The sequence below is a fragment of the Macrobrachium rosenbergii genome, chromosome 20 (genome assembly GCF_040412425.1).
Source record: "Macrobrachium rosenbergii isolate ZJJX-2024 chromosome 20, ASM4041242v1, whole genome shotgun sequence".
In the NCBI taxonomy this organism is placed as follows: Eukaryota; Metazoa; Arthropoda; class Malacostraca; order Decapoda; family Palaemonidae; genus Macrobrachium; species Macrobrachium rosenbergii.
Genome location: NC_089760.1, coordinates 16,654,061 through 16,670,000, shown reverse-complemented (window position 1 = coordinate 16,670,000; position 15,940 = coordinate 16,654,061). Strand labels below are relative to the sequence as shown.

The window sequence follows — 15,940 nt, the reverse complement described above, 5'->3', positions numbered from 1 at the left end:
GGTTGTCAGTGGAACGTTATATTTTGGTGCTGATAATATACTGATTAAAAGAGGTCATTTATTTCTGTGAAAAATCTGTCTTTATTAGAATATTGCTTGGTAGTGAATATTAATGCCGCATGTTTGAGCGATTCTAATTTGACTTTTTAATATATTCTGTCAAAAAAGACGTGGATCTGGTTTTAATTTCGAAACGTGTCTCATGAAATCTCATATGAAGCTTAGCAGAGTTAATTAGGTCTAATTTTAATATTTTTTTCATTGCGACACATGCGATCCATAAGTCAATTCCAGAGGAATATTTGATGCGTCTCGTATACTGGAACAAGTCTCATGGAAAAGTTATTTGATACAAAGGTCGATTAGGCTAGACGGGCAACCAGATCCCATCTTCTAGTGCAACGTGACGGAAGCGCATGAAGAGTTGTAAGTTAGAAGAGGGGAGCTCAGCCCAGAAGGAGCGATAGATCCATCTTTTAATGACTGGAAAGTTATGTGAATCAGGAAAAGTGGGAGCAGAAAAGGAATTCCAGAGCTTGGCTTGGAATAACTGTTATTGAACCCTGCTATGCGAAGATTGCTGATTCCAGGTAGTTTCTACCTGTTCTGAGAGGGTCAAGTGTTAAGTCATTCCGTCGCAACTTTTACGGGTCATGTTCGAATTCCGCTTTATTCTTTTCACTTTAAATTAATTCTTATTGGTAATGTGGATTGCAGCGGCAAATTAATCCTTATGCCCGCCTCTTAGAATAGGAAACGTTCATAGGAATCAGGGAGTTAAGAAACATGGCAAGATTGTCAAAGCACTATTAGAAAGATTCAGTGCAGTGTAGAACAGTCTACATAACGGAGTCTAATCCTGGAAGGGTCGAACTCTTGTCGCCTTCTATTCTTTGGTCTTCTCTTTTTAAGGATTCGTAGGCGGGACACGTCCTCCGCACTTGTTCAAGGTCCTTAACATTGGACCTTTGAAACTTCATAGATTGAGGTTCACCTTCTCCCCTTTCCTTTCTTTTCATGGCCTACGTTATGAGTCCACTTTCTCACTCTTTCCCTTTTTTTCTCACGTGATCTTTTCTTTACTGCTGTACCTCCAGTTTGTGCCTTGATAGAGTCTGTCTGTCTGTCTGTCTGTCTCTCTCTCTCTCTCTCTCTCTCTCTCTCCTGTAAAGATTTCTCACATACTTTTCTGAGAGCCCATTTCCTTGAATGAGTACCCTGCAGCTAAAACTCGCCGTCTGCAGTGTGAAGGCATATTCATCTTGACACTTTTGCGTTGTCTTGTTCCTTCCTAAATTCTCTCTCTCTCTCTCTCTCTCTCTCTCTCTCTCTCTCTCTCTCTCTCTCTCTCTCTCTCTCTCATTTCTACAAATATTTTTTGTTGAATATCTAGTGTGGTGTCTTGATCATCCCCAGAAAGAGAGAGAAGGAGGACCTCCTTTCTCTAAAAAGTTTCTTGCTGTAGTTACGTTCCAGAAAGAAGAAAATATGTTTAAATTTTTGTCCACCTCACAAAGAGTGCTGTTTGATTTCATACTTCAAGATCATTTGAAGGAAACAAACAAACGCATTCATCGCTCCCAACGCCGTGCGATGCAAAGTGTCTCTGTGGAATTCCGCCACTCATGTCTTTCCTGTGCATTCACTTCCACAAATAGATAGATAGCACCATATCTGCAACCTGCACAACGCAAGACGAAAGGGGAAAACTGGTTAGGGAGGAACCAAAAGCAATATTTATTGGAGGTTGTTGCCACAATAACAGTTACGAGTCGATGTCAACTTGAAATTCTGTCAATATATTTATGATTTTCTTGTGATTGTATGTTTAAGATTGGGGTTACCTTAAAATAATTTTCGTTTGATGTTATTAATGAATTTCGTTCCGTTAACGGAAAAGTAGCAATATGACTACAATATGTATTACAGAATGATAATTCGAAACCCAGATGTTATAAGTCAGCGACTAAAAAAATACTAGGCAATTTGCATTCGATCTCCTCATAAAAAAATGGAAGTTTTGAGTTTCATTAAATTAGTCTCTCTCTCTCTCTCTCTCTCTCTCTCTCTCTCTCTCTCTCTCTCTCTCTCTCTCTCTCTCTCTCTCTTGTAATTAAAATTTTTTCATTATATAAATCTTCTTTTGGCTCTACCTTTTTTTTGATAAGGTCTTCAGCCTCGCCTAGTAGCTCATCTCCTTCATGTCCTAGAGATGTTAGGCCCTCGAAATATTTTGCTAGCTATGTCATTATCTTCTCTTTTTATATTGCCTTTCCGTCTCGTTTAAGGGTTTCTCTGCAGAGCAAAAGAATTCTCTTGTTTTTGACGATTCTTTTCGCTGTTGTTGATATCGTTCCTGCTTCTGATTATCTTGAATACAGGTAAAGTGATGTGTCAATTTATTTTACTAAACGGGAAGGATAGAGAACTATTTACCAGTTCAAAACAAGCAAATAAGATGTAAGACTATTGCAAGATTAAAAAAAAGTAAATTACAGTCTCCCTGCCTCGCCCAATTTCTTTCAGACTGTTTGTGAGAATTCCTTGGTGAATGGAAGATGTCTTGAATTGACGCTAGTTGTTAGTATTATGAAGCTTATTACCTACAACTGGCGTTATCATTTTCACTAGCTTTTACAGAGCATCGTAAGGATTTCATGGGTTCGTTAAAAATGACGTACCAGTTTCTTGAGTGTTTTTGTTGGTCTAAAAAAGATTAGTAACATGCCTTTGTTATTTCATACATTTCATATATGTATATCACTGTAGAATATTTTTTTCATAAAAGTTGGAAGGTGAAATTTTCTTATCACACGAAGAGGATTCAACTTTATTTGTTATTGCTAAAATTTTCTCGCGTTTTCATTTTTTTCTACCGTAGAGCCAATGTTTTTGTCATTTTAACGAAACATACTAGTTTATCCTATTCAAAGGCTTTTCTTTGGCTCTGTCTTAAATTAAGGTTAAGTTATTTAACCGTTCTTCTCTTTGAATTCATTCATAGAGAAACATATAAGCAGTAAGTATTTAACTTGAAGAAAGAAGTTCAACAATATTTGAGACTCTCTCTATCTCTCTCTCTCTCTCTCTCTCTCTCTCTCTCTCTCTCTCTCTCTCTCTCTCTCTCTCTCTCTCAAATGCTGTGAGGACTGATTGTGATCCCTAAGATAATGGGAACCTTTAATTTTGACCGAAACAGAAGCAAGGAATGATGTCTCCTGGTGATCTTATAATGGAATCCACACATCTGCGTCCTTTAGACTCTCGGAATGAGGCTTTTGCCGAACTTTTAAACCTTGGAACCCAATTAAGGATGTGTGAGAGAGAGAGAGAGAGAGAGAGAGAGAGAGAGAGAGAGAGAGAGAGAGAGAGAGAGAGAGAGAGAGAGAGAGAGAGAGAGAGAGATTTATGGAAATTCTATAGTGTTCGCTTACTCATCTGGATCATTTTTAGTAAATCCGGTTTTCGTAACTTTTCCTTGGAAAAACATTAAAAATAGTCTAATTCTCATTAATATGAATTTCCTCCCATCAGACCTCTCTCTCTCTCTCTCTCTCTCAGAATAAGTTTTGCCATCTTTTAATTAATGGAAATTAAAGCCTAGAATATATATTTTTTTGACGTAAAAACTGGAGTTATGAAAAAAGGCCTTCATCTCACAGAATAAATTCAGAAAGACTGTACATATTTTGAATGGACAGATAGACAGAAATGTTTAGAAATAAAAGTATATGAGGAAAGAATAAGTAGCAAATCCTGTTTTCCTTAGTTTTAGTAGCACGAATTTGACAGGGATGATTTGATTTTGAGGAAAAAAGATGTAATCATTTTGATATTGTATTATTTTTATTATTTTTTAATTCTAAATTTTCATCATCTTAATAGATTTGTAGATTTGACTTTCTGTCTAAACTCCGATATTATTATTATTATTATTATTATTATTATTATTATTATTATTATTATTATTATTATTATTGGTAGTAGTTGGTATAATCTGGTGACGAAGGCTGTTTCGATTTTTTAATTCTAATCATAAATAAATTCCATAGTTTGACAATGTTCACCCCTCTCAAATCTCTTGAATTACGGGTATTCATAAGTTAACTTAAGGTTTTGATGTGATTTATAATAATGAACAAGCCAAGAAACCCCATCACGTTACCGTCAATCAAAGCCTAAAAATAAAGTCAGACCTTATGTGCATTTTTGTGATTTTTGTATTCTTTCTTTCAGTCTCCGAAAAGGAAAAAAAATATTTGCGAAGAATAAGTGTTTCAGCTTTTTAATTTTGATCACATAGTTTCATAGCAGTGACGATGAGAGTTACGAGATGCCTGACGAATATTCACAAAGTTTTTCTCCCCAAGATGTTTGACTTTCAAGCAATATTTGCTTTCACACATTTTTTCCTACATTTTTCGTAACATTTCTTTTTTCACATCCCTACGGTGTTTTACTTTCCTGCAACCTTTTTTTTTCCCTTCTGTTTTTCTCTGCTAAAATTGTTTGCCGTTGTACTGTCAAATTAACAATTTTCTTGCATTTTTAAAAGAATTTTTTCTTTCTCACAATTTTTGACAAACATGGCTCGAGTTTCATATGATGGTGTTCCCTCTAAGCTATTTCCTTGTAGAGAGGGTGACTTCAGAATGTGTAAACCGTCCAGGAAGAGCAGGTCTTTTTTCGCTTTGAAGCTGTTATCAGGTCCACGATGCATCTTTTTTAGCCCCGAGAAGAAGAGAGGGAAATCAAACACAATTCTGGGTTTCCTTCGGCTTTGCAAGGTTATTTTCATAGGTAGAATGTTTACCTTGCGAAAGCCGGGATTTGCGTGGAGAGTAGGGTGGTTTTCTTCCTTTGGTGAGCTTATATGTCTGTAAATAAATGCTGCATGACAGGGATAACAATAACAAGGCAATGACTACAGATACTGTGTAGAATATATATACTTAGGCTAAATAAGATTATGTTAATGAACGCACAGCATGTGATATGATCCTTTATAATGATACTCTCATCCTGTGTGTGTGTAGACATTAAGTGGGTTCTGAGTCACATTTCGTAGCTGGAACACTTGGGAAATCCAGACTACTTCGAGCCTGTAGGGAGATGTCGATGGTTTTCAAGTCTAGGGGCATACATGCTTACTTCCATTTTTAGAGATTATGTGGCAAACACGATAGCAACCAAGCAATTCCTTGTCAGTCTTTAACGAGGCAATCCAGTCACTAACCCTTGAATGTAAGGAGTAGGTGATTTAACCAATTACAGTGCTTCTGGAGCGTAAGAGCCAATTAGCCTTAAAGAAAATTAGTGGCGGTCTCCTTACCTGGCAAAGAACACATTGCGTTTACTTCAGGTTCACTGAGAATTTGTTTTAATGCAGCTAAATTCCTCTCATATCTTCACCTCACGTTCCATGTCTACGGTGTTTTTTCCTAAAGATTTTGAATAGTCGGTGTATGAGAAATTTTGTTAGAAGAAGGAAGGATTCAAAGACGTTAAGGTGTTAAGAGTAAACTACATCGTAAGACTGGTGACGACAATGCCCTTTTCTGTAATTAGTAAATTTATTCCTAGGCACAGCATTTGAAACCTCACCTCCATATACAACACATTCTACATTCAGGGTCGATGGCATTTTGAGTAAAAAATATGGTTGGAATATTTATGGTGCAATTTTCCTTATAAAAAAATTCCTTGTTGTTTAGTTAATTATATATATATATATATATATATATATATATATATATATATATATATATATATATATATATATATATACATATATATACATATATATATATATATATATATATATATATATATATATATATATATATATATATATATATATATATATATATATATGTATAATGTAGATCAACGAATGCATTATCTTCACGTCTACATTTTCGTTCGCCAAGTCTTCTGCTGCCATAAACAGCACTCTCTTGTGTTATCAACCTGTATTCAGGTTTCATTGAACATTGTTACTAATCGTATGACTTTTCAGAATCCATATATGACATATATAAGCTTCCCCCATTGACCTCAAACATCACACACAATTTTCTGATTTTTATTCCTCATCAATTCAAGTTTTCTCTAACTTAACCTGATTGATTTTTCCGTAGAGCACCTTCAGTCATTGGCTGCATTTTGTCTGTCGGCCCATTACTGTAACACTTTTCAAGGGTTAGTCTTAAGTCTATGCGTCATTCAGATAATTTCCCATCGTCTGTCTCGTTTGGTTCTTCATTATGCAAAGCACCAGTGACTTCACATAGTCAGCAGGCATGTATGACCTCAGCTGTGTGACGTTAATGTTATCATTCAATAAATCTCTCTCCGGCTCTCTTACATGTTTCAGATCGCAACCTTTCCCTTATACCGGTATTTTTTTTTATTCCATAACGTAGGAAACGGCGTTCTTGGTAATTTCATCACCATGACAAGACATCCCATGGTTGATCTCATTACTTCGCCTCCTAGCACCAATTTGTTCTTTGTCCGTTTTACCGCTCATACGTGTATTTGTAAGTGTGTTCGTAAGCTTGTATGTACGTATAAATAACTGTTAGTAACTGGCGGTGAAACTAAGAAATGTTCATGAAGCAACATATTTTTTTCGAGGTCTTTATGAAAATGTTGTCTTTTGCCAATTGAGGGAATGACTGAACTTCTTAGTTTTTAAGGGCGAAACACCAATTTATTAAGCGATAGTTTAGTTAGCTGCGGTCTTCCAGGATATGTATGGCACCTAACTGATAGATTACAGATACACAGAATAAGGCGTAACCCTAAACCTTTTCACGTACGTAACAGCTTAAGATGAAATTAGGCTGCAGTCATCGTAATTGTAGACCATAGGCTACTCTGTGAAACCAATTTGTGTATCAGTATTTTACCTTACGGTAAATATAAAGTTTGGAAAGCAGTCAATGCGAGCTCAGTAGAAATGTGATCCTTTTTCTTGTAGGCAAGGGAGAAATAAAATCAGTTATTTACAATATCTCTTAGAAAAAGGAAACATGTGACCTCACTAAATTACTTTTTCTCGTAGATTAAAGAGAAATGTAACCCTCAGTAAATTAGATTTGGTGTAGCTAACCAGGCCTAAAGGTTCCATCCATTTCTGTCAGTAACTGGATGAGATGGGCAAGAACAAGCTGTTAGAAAGGAGAGAAAGAGGCGAGTAAAAGGTCTTATCCAAGGAGACTGAATTCCGATACGTAAGAATAAGAATGATTGGTATCATTGGCTCTTATGCGGAAAATATATAACCCGGAAGGGACGAGTGCCTGGCCAGCGGGAGGATAAAGAGGCTGAATGAAATAGAACTATTATTTTAATTCAATTAATTATTTATTTGAAATAAACTCTATATTTCTTGAAGTTACTCATCTTACCTAGCAAAGCAGACGCTGGATTGCATATTATGGCTGAGTTTTCTTTTATACATGAGAAGAAAGTTAGAAATTGAATTTTTCAAAGCAGAGAGCATCGAAGTTAGATGAATAAATCATGTAAACAGCAAGAGGTGCCTATCGTTAACGGAGGCTTCTCGGAAGATTAAAAGCTGTATATGAGTAAGAGAATGCTCGGTTGCGCTATTTGCAGCTGTTTCTGAACTGGAGATTTGGGAATCTGTCAATCACCATTGGTTTGGATTCTCTTTTCCTCCCTTGTTTTACTACTACGTTTCAGTCCCAATACCTGTTAACATTCTGTCTCTTCCTTTGCTTTCTTTTTGATGCAGCACCTCTGCTCCTTCGTCATTGTTTCTCAGCCTAAATGTATCAGGTGTGAAGTAATGAGGAGAAACGTTATTGATTTATGTGTTGGAGGGGCGGATGGGTCGCCTTTCATTCGTTGCTTCTTTGTATTTGTGTGTGTGTGTGTTTGTGTGTGTGTGTGTGTTAACGCACACACGCACAATTCCTTTGGCTTTCTTGTCTGTGATTTGCTGTAGTGCTAACCAAGATAAGGAAGGAAATGATATTTCGCTTTTATTTTTATCGACGGCAGTAGAAATAACCCGCAAAAATACATTTTTTTAAGGTTATTCTAAATGTTTATACAAAATCTGACGAGTAGAGGGAGGACAATGCAAAGATCTGAGTAAATCTAGACTGTAATATCCTATAAGACTTGACAATCGCCCAGACTTCATTGAAGATGCGAACTCGAGAGTCAGCCGGCTAGATCGTAGATTAAGGTATGTTGAATATCGCCGTTTATTCAATCAGTTAATTTACCTCCAATTAAAATTCGGGTTTGTTATTACTAAAGGAAAGAAGATCATAAACATACACCTTTATTGCAGTACTGGGAAGCCGGAACCGGCTCGGTCTCTTAGCCATACAAAGAGCTTAAAGAGCCAGCGAGGGAAAAAAAAACCAGAAAAATATTTATTTGGAAACAAGAGAGGCCAGGATCATGGGCTGAAAATGAAATACTAGAGATTATCTCCAAAAATGAAATGCGGTGACGTACGTAGTATTGTAAGGTTGCCATTATGTTGTCTATAATAGCATTAGTAATTGAAGCGGATGAACACTAAAGATGAATATGTAAATATGATTATGTAATGTACAGTAATTCTGAATACAGTGTAATTCTGGGAAACAAAAGGATCTCTTACAAAGCCGTGGACTGGTAACCCTTATTAAGCTAGATACATTGTAGATGGTACTTGAGGTTCTCTGCGGCACGCCTGTGACCCTTGCTACATTCCTTTTGTACCCTTTACTTTTCATCCTTCCCCTTTGATCTCTTTCCACTTAGTTATCCAACTTCTTTAACTTTACCTTACTCCAATTTTCAGCTGCCATTCAAGAGGTCATCCTTTCTGGTAGCCATATGAGAGTCTAGACATGTGACGCAATGGTGTCGGTAAACTGTAATATTAAAATACTATATTTCAGCAGCGTCCTGGTGCATTTCAGCATCGTATCACTCACTTAACTTCTTCTGTAAGGTTCTCGAACCTCAGTATAACTAATACAGCTCATACCAGACTCCCAAGGTCTGTTGTAAGTCTCAGAAACGCTTGATTCCTTTTGCGACCAACCCTTGTCTTTTATCCAGTATCCAGCTCAGATGGAAGCATTCTGCTTTCAAGTACAAGATATCCTTAAGGATACCTGTGAGAATTTTATTTTGTTAAACTATGATAGGACGACGGTCCACTGAAGTCCACGACATAGGCTAATATAGAATCTAATGTATTTTATCATTTTTTTTCTCAGATTTTTTGTGTTTATCTATGATGCTGTTATTATCAATCGATAGCCATGTATGTGTAGTGTACATCCATACGTATATTAAATATTAGAGATTTTAATAATATAAATTATATATATATATATATACACACACATTTTATATTTGTGCTTTATTCATACTAGGCATCATTTCATGAACAATTGCACAAATATGTTTCCGTATTAATATAAATATTTGTTTATCATGCCCAGAGGGTTTTATTTCAAAATTATTATGTTTCTTCTGAAATGTTAAATATGGCCATTTCATAATATATTTCTTATTTTCATTCCAGATGAACGAGTGAATTTCCGAACTCTGAAGTGACTTCAGACGTGCATGAAAAATGCACACACCAGCAGAAGAAAGTCATAGTATTATTGCATAATCGAAACTGTAGTGGCTTGTAGAGATTTTTATGTTCTCTTCAGCCCCGTAGTAGTTTCACCATCATCACCGCAAATCCCCCCACCCTTGAATGAAGGAGAATATGGGCATGCCATCGTGCTCAGATTTGTACCTATTTAAGTGCACATTGAAACACCCGTGAATCACTATTTTTCTTCTCTTCGTAGTCCCACTCGTTGTCATCTCTGTAATCTCTCCTCAAGTCTTAATTGTGACGTGTTTTAGGTGTTTTCGGTGTATTTTGAAGAATAAATAGATGTTGGTTGTAAGCAAGTGACGAGAGAGAGAGAGAGGAAGATTAAAAACACCCGGAAACACAAACGGTATCGATTAACTCTCGGAAGATACTTCAAAGGAAAGGTCTGTTGATGGTATCCTAAGCAGAAGGATTATGGAATCGGGAAAATGAAAGACAGAAGGACTTTGCGGCCTCTGGAGGCAAAGCGAGACACAGGCCAGCTGGCAGAACCGCTGTTGCAGTCTCTTCTGTCTTTTAGACAGAGGCGAAAGGACAGCACCAAGAGAAGGGTTCTCTGTATTTTCTTTTCTCGATATTCGTAGGTGTGGTTGTAGTCGTCATTGCTGCCATATATTTCTACCATAGTGTTTCTCTTGGTGTTCCGTGATCCTTGAGGGTAACTTTATTCTACATATCATTGTTCCGTTTTCTGTGGCCTAAGAATTTCACATATCAAACTGTACATAGTTTTATAGATACTGTCACTATAGTTTTAGAAAAGGAAGGAGAGAGGGAAAGAGAGAGGGTAATATACAATCTTCAAAGTTTTAACATTTTCTTTGTCGTCTTGATGTTGTGAGTGTCTAGCAAGATTTTTGGTGTCCTAGCATTCTTGGCAATTCTTAGAATCACAGTTTTATCAGTTATATGCAAAACCATTACCGTTTAGGTAAAGCTGATATGTCAAAGGATGACGAAAATGTCGGGCGTAATCGATAGAATAATAGATATCTTTACGATAGATAGAAGAATTTTATTGTTTAGAACATTAGAGTGACTCAAGTTTTATAAAACAATGGTGAAAGGAATTAGACTCCCTGAAATGAACTTTTCTTCGAGTGGAAGAAACGCCGTTCTCCTCCTGAGTGTGTTGGCCTTCATGGCCAGCGCCTCTTCCTCACAAGAAGTCGAAGAACCATTGCTGCATCCTTTAGCTGCAGAAGTATCATCGTCATTGTCATCATCATCATTTATCTCTAGGCCCGCTGTCACTTCTCTCGCATCTGAGCGTCCTTTTGCCTCAAAGGCTACTTCTCCTCTCTCAGATATAGCCTCGACTTCCCACTCTGCAGTCCAGAGGAAGCGCAACCCATCATTGTTTACTAAACAAGATGGGTACACTCGCACGACGCCTCAGACTTTCTCGGAAAAAGCAAAACACCTTCCGGTTGCGCATTTATTGCTGGGACGAGGCAATGTGTTACCAGAAAATGGCAATTCTGCCAAGGGAAAGGACAGTGAAGCTTCAAAAAATGGCCCCACAGTAGGGGAGTTTCAGCCATTCCAGAATGTGGTCCCGAGCAAAACACAAAATGCGCACCAGTCACCCCATCTTGATCTAAGATATACGACGCTAACTTCGTCGTTACATCTCCACCCTGAGAACAACGAGGACACCCCCATCTCAAACACTGAAGGGGAAGTAATTCATGAACCATTAGTGCCATCTGTTAACCGGATGCACAATCTCATATTTCCTCACCACAGTTCTACGTTATCTACCCCGCTGTTGAATGTCCCAAAGAGTAAGAGTAATCCTAGTAAGGTTTCTGAAACACCGACATATAAACATAGTACTGAACAAACAGTGACATCAGAGGGGAAACCCGAAAAGTATTTGTTTTCGCATGTTGACCTAGATAATCAGATCTCTATTAAAGAGAAATTCGTAAGTGACATTGGTAACTCAGAAAACCGAAAAGAATTCGGAGATGATTCACCATACTCTACTGAAACTATAAGTGATAGTGAACAGTCTGTGGTCGTTTCCGATTATTCCTGTGAAGTAGTTGAAAGTGCTTTTAATTTGTTCAGTGATCATTCCGATAAAGAGTTGAAATCTTTGAAAGAGAGTGATGAGAGTAGAAAGCTATCTGTGAAATCAGGCGAATATCAAGAAAAAGGCGAAAATTCTATGCGGGATATAAATGGCCGATTGGAATCACTTTTTTCCGTCAATTCTAATACGGATGGTCACTTCAAAGGGCAGCCAACCCACCCACCGTTTTGGGGGCCGCTGAAAGGTGGCAGCAATGGCACCCTCTGTGACGTCACGATCAGCCTAACAGACAGTGAAGGCAAGGAGCAGGAGGGAGACCTCGATCCATCTCTCCCGTATAAAGGTATGTGGATTTTCACGTTAATTATTTTCTGTTTTAAGGGGACTGGGTTTCCCATGTCAACCTAGCAATTGCTCAGTTGGAAGAGATATCTGACATTTGTCTTATTAATAATAGGATAGCATTGCCTTGCAGAGGTGTTCGTTGATGGCCGAATGCGTGTCGTAGAAGCATATATGTTTTTCTGAATTAATAAATTGTTAATGACTATGTGACTACTGAGTGTTGATGAATGTTTTAAGTGGAAAACTTCATAGACTTTTATTAATATGAATGACTGAATGGGAAAAATTTTTTTTGGAATAAATTCGTGGTTAAATGAAGAAATGAAGTTTAAATGAATTAAAGGTTTGAACCCGTCAATAAAACTGGACAGTTCCCATAAAATTTTAACATAGTGTCGGATCGAATATTTAAACTGATAGATGTTTCAGTGTTTGAATAATATTAATGTCAGTATTTAAATTAGAAAATTACGTATTTATTATTATTATTATTGTTATTATTATTATTATTATTATTATTATTATTATTATTATTATTATTATTATTATTATTATTATTATTATTATTATGGCATACAAAGAAAAATCCTTTTCTTAGAAATGGAACAAGTAAAAAGACCCTGTCTATGATGTTTCTGAAGTACGTTGGTATAACAACACAGAATTCTTTAGATTCCAAGTGCCTCTTCCTCTTCGTAATTTCTTCTGACGAAGGGGGAAGAGGCAGTGAGAGTTAAAAAGGGGAAGAGGAAAGAGAGTTAAAGTATTATTTATTGCCATACGAATATTCTTTAAAAGCTACGCACGAAGACATTTTTTCTCCAATATTATTATTCTGACTTTTATTGTTATTCATACTGTCAACACATCCTTATCAAATAATGTACAAAAGTTATTAGCTTTTAAATAGAGGGCTTATGTATAAAAGAAGCAGCAGAAGCAAGAGAAAACAACATTGTAAAATATAGATAAATTATGTCAGCACAGACGAGAGAAAATATATACTGTAAATATCATATGAGAGTGAAATAAGTAGAAAGGTAGAAGGTACCGAAGCATGCCGCTGTAAATTAGCATAAAAACTGTAACACGACAGGAAAACTGTTCTTCAGTTATCCTGTATAAATGAAATAAAAGACCACCGGTGTAGGGTGAAGGGATATTATTGTTACACCAACAAAAAGAAATGTTGAGTGATTATAGAAAGATTAATTGTTTCTTAATTTGTTAGTCTGCTTGACTGCATACAATTGGAAGCGAAAGTATTGGTTTTATATAGAGACTTTTACCAGAAGATTTCATAGCAACCGAATCCCATACAAGGTCTGCTTGACTGCATACAATTGGAGGTGGAAGTATTAATTTTATATAGTGATTTTATCAAAAGATTCCATTGCAACAGAATCCCATATAAGAAAGTTTTGCAAGAATTTAACTAGAGCTAAATCTTGAATAAGGAGCAAAACCTGAGCATTTGATAGATTTGAAAAATAGAGAATAGAAAACTTAGCAAAAGTAGTGCTGAATTTTATATCAATTAAGCAGAAAAAAATACAGAGAGTTGTCTTTGCTTAGTAAAGAATGTAATGTAATATCTTCATAGTTTAAGAGGCCATGCTAAAGGTGAACTGAAGTTCGAATGTTTATGAAGTTCTTCTGGGCAAAAATTTAATGACACGAGTTTTTACACGTGCATATCGCGGCATTATGAGCTGATGTGTTGCGGCAAGTGATATTACGTCTGGGTGCATGCAAAAACAGTTTTCTAAAAAGAATATAAAACTTACACAACGAGGCAGAAAAACACTCATCTATGAAAAAGAACAGGTATACAAAAAATACTCTGATAACAGATAACATTTAATGTATTAAAAGGCCAAACATAATTAGTGAAAATTTTTTATTTAATTTTTCCGTATTTTAGAAGAGGAGTTCCCCAAGCACACTATGAGCAATATCCAGAGTTTAAGACAAAATTTTGGGAGCATTTGCTAATTGAACTATGAATATTTCATAAATGTCACTGGGATAATGAAGGTATGAGTGTACTTCAGAGATAAGAATGCTTTTGCTTGTTTTCCAATTGCAATTGGATCTTATAATGGAGCTCTGAAGGATTTTAAAGACGGCCCTTAATGGACTTCAGCAGTAAAATGGTTTTCTTTTGGAAATCTTCCATCCGAACAAATTAGATTTGTAATAGCACGAGCTTAAGTGATTAATATCACCTCTCTCTCTCTCTCTCTCTCTCTCTCTCTCTCTCTCTCTCTCTCTCTCTCTCTCTCTCTCTCTCTCTCTCTCTCTCTCTCTCAGTGTATGTGTTAGATGAAGTTTGCCCAGTAAATTTGTTCAGAATCCGTACGGGATGTACGCTTGACTTTTTCCAAAATTCTCTAGGCTTCATTATAACTTTCTCTGGTAACAGTATACCGTATATCATTACCTACGAATTATGGGTTGTGTTTGTGGTTACGTTGGCTTGTTTGTCTGTTTGTCTGCCTGTCTTGTGGGAGGAATGCGTGAAAACCTAAGGATGGATTTTGATGAAATATGATGGATGTAGATTTGATGATTTTTCGCCACAGAAACTACACCAAAATAGCAAAGATATTCACCAAGTCATTTATCATTAGAGGAAATCACCCAGTGTAGATTTCACCAAATTCTATCAGCATACCCACATAGGTTCTATTGTAGAGAGATAATTAATTTTTTAATTAACGGTAGTGGTTACTTTGTACTTGTCTTGGCAAAGGCTTGCAATTCGTTTTGTCAGCTAAGTAAAATTTAAATTTTTCTTTAAAGGTACCGGAAGGTTTGGTCGATATCAGTGAAAGATTAGAATGACTTGAAATGATGCTGAACACACCCTGTTACTAGGATTTATTTTCAATTATTAAACAGGTCCTGAAGACTGGTAATTAGTTAAGGTTGTAGAGCCATGAATGATTAAAAAAGTACTTGGGGAATCTCAGAGGGCCTTTCTTGAATACGAGAAATACCCATGAACTGATATATTCTTTGGAAAAATGAAAGCTGTTATTACTGTACCAACTCTTGTGATGAATAAAGTTTGCCTGGCTAACATGCTGCAAGAGATAAGGTGGAGGGGTTGGGAATCGGGTAAACAAGTTGGGAGACTGCATACTCCAATATTTTTCCAACATAGGGAGTTAAACGGTGACGATGTTACTGTCCTATCGATATATACTTTGATAACCAACAATTTTCAAGTTGTTACCCTACTCAGTCTCCTCTACTAATTAAAACTAGGTATTTTACTACAACTAGCACTAAATATGCAAGAAGGCATTAAATAAAAAACCACCTTTGCCGAATCGAGTGAAATATATGAATATAATTTGTTTACGCAGTGTATGTCTGTCCTGTACTTTTCTCTGTAACTATACTTTATCACTCACTAGTCACAAGCCCAGTTCAATCCTTAATTATCAAGGTACAAAGCGCCCTCAGCTCTTGCTAACAGAGGGTACCTATTCCCCGAATTATTATCCTAGCCTGCTAGACTGTACCTCATAAGGTTTTCGTTTGGTATGCCGCAAACCATGCTTAATCTTATTCTGTATAGACTGTCATCATAACAATAGCGAGCTTCATATTTCCTTTGATATTGCTTACGTTTCAGCGATTACTAATTACGGATGAAATCTTGATAGATGACAGAAGGAAAACTTTCGCCCCCCTTTTAGTAAATAGACGCCAGTGAAATAATCTTTCATTCGACATGGTAGAAAGCTAAGACAACATTAAATAATCGTATTCCATCCTAGGCGTACAGCTGCTTTAAGGCTATGCTGCTACTATAACGCCATACAGCTACTTTAAGACCGTAATGCTACTTAGATGGTATAATGCTACGAGACCTTACTTCGGGC

At 36.5% G+C, this 15,940-nt stretch overlaps 1 protein-coding gene across 3 annotated transcripts in view; it reads left to right on the top strand.

Annotated features, from left to right (window-relative positions):
* Positions 1 to 15,940, top strand: part of LOC136849080 (uncharacterized) — a 1,041,516-nt gene that overhangs the window by 23,171 nt on the left and 1,002,405 nt on the right. For all 3 annotated transcript variants that reach the window (XM_067122009.1, XM_067122007.1, XM_067122010.1), the window contains exon 2: positions 9,569 to 12,042. In XM_067122009.1, the coding sequence (XP_066978110.1) occupies positions 10,716 to 12,042 (1,327 nt within the window). In that variant the 5' untranslated portion in view covers positions 9,569 to 10,715. The remainder of the gene's footprint in view (positions 1 to 9,568; positions 12,043 to 15,940) is intronic.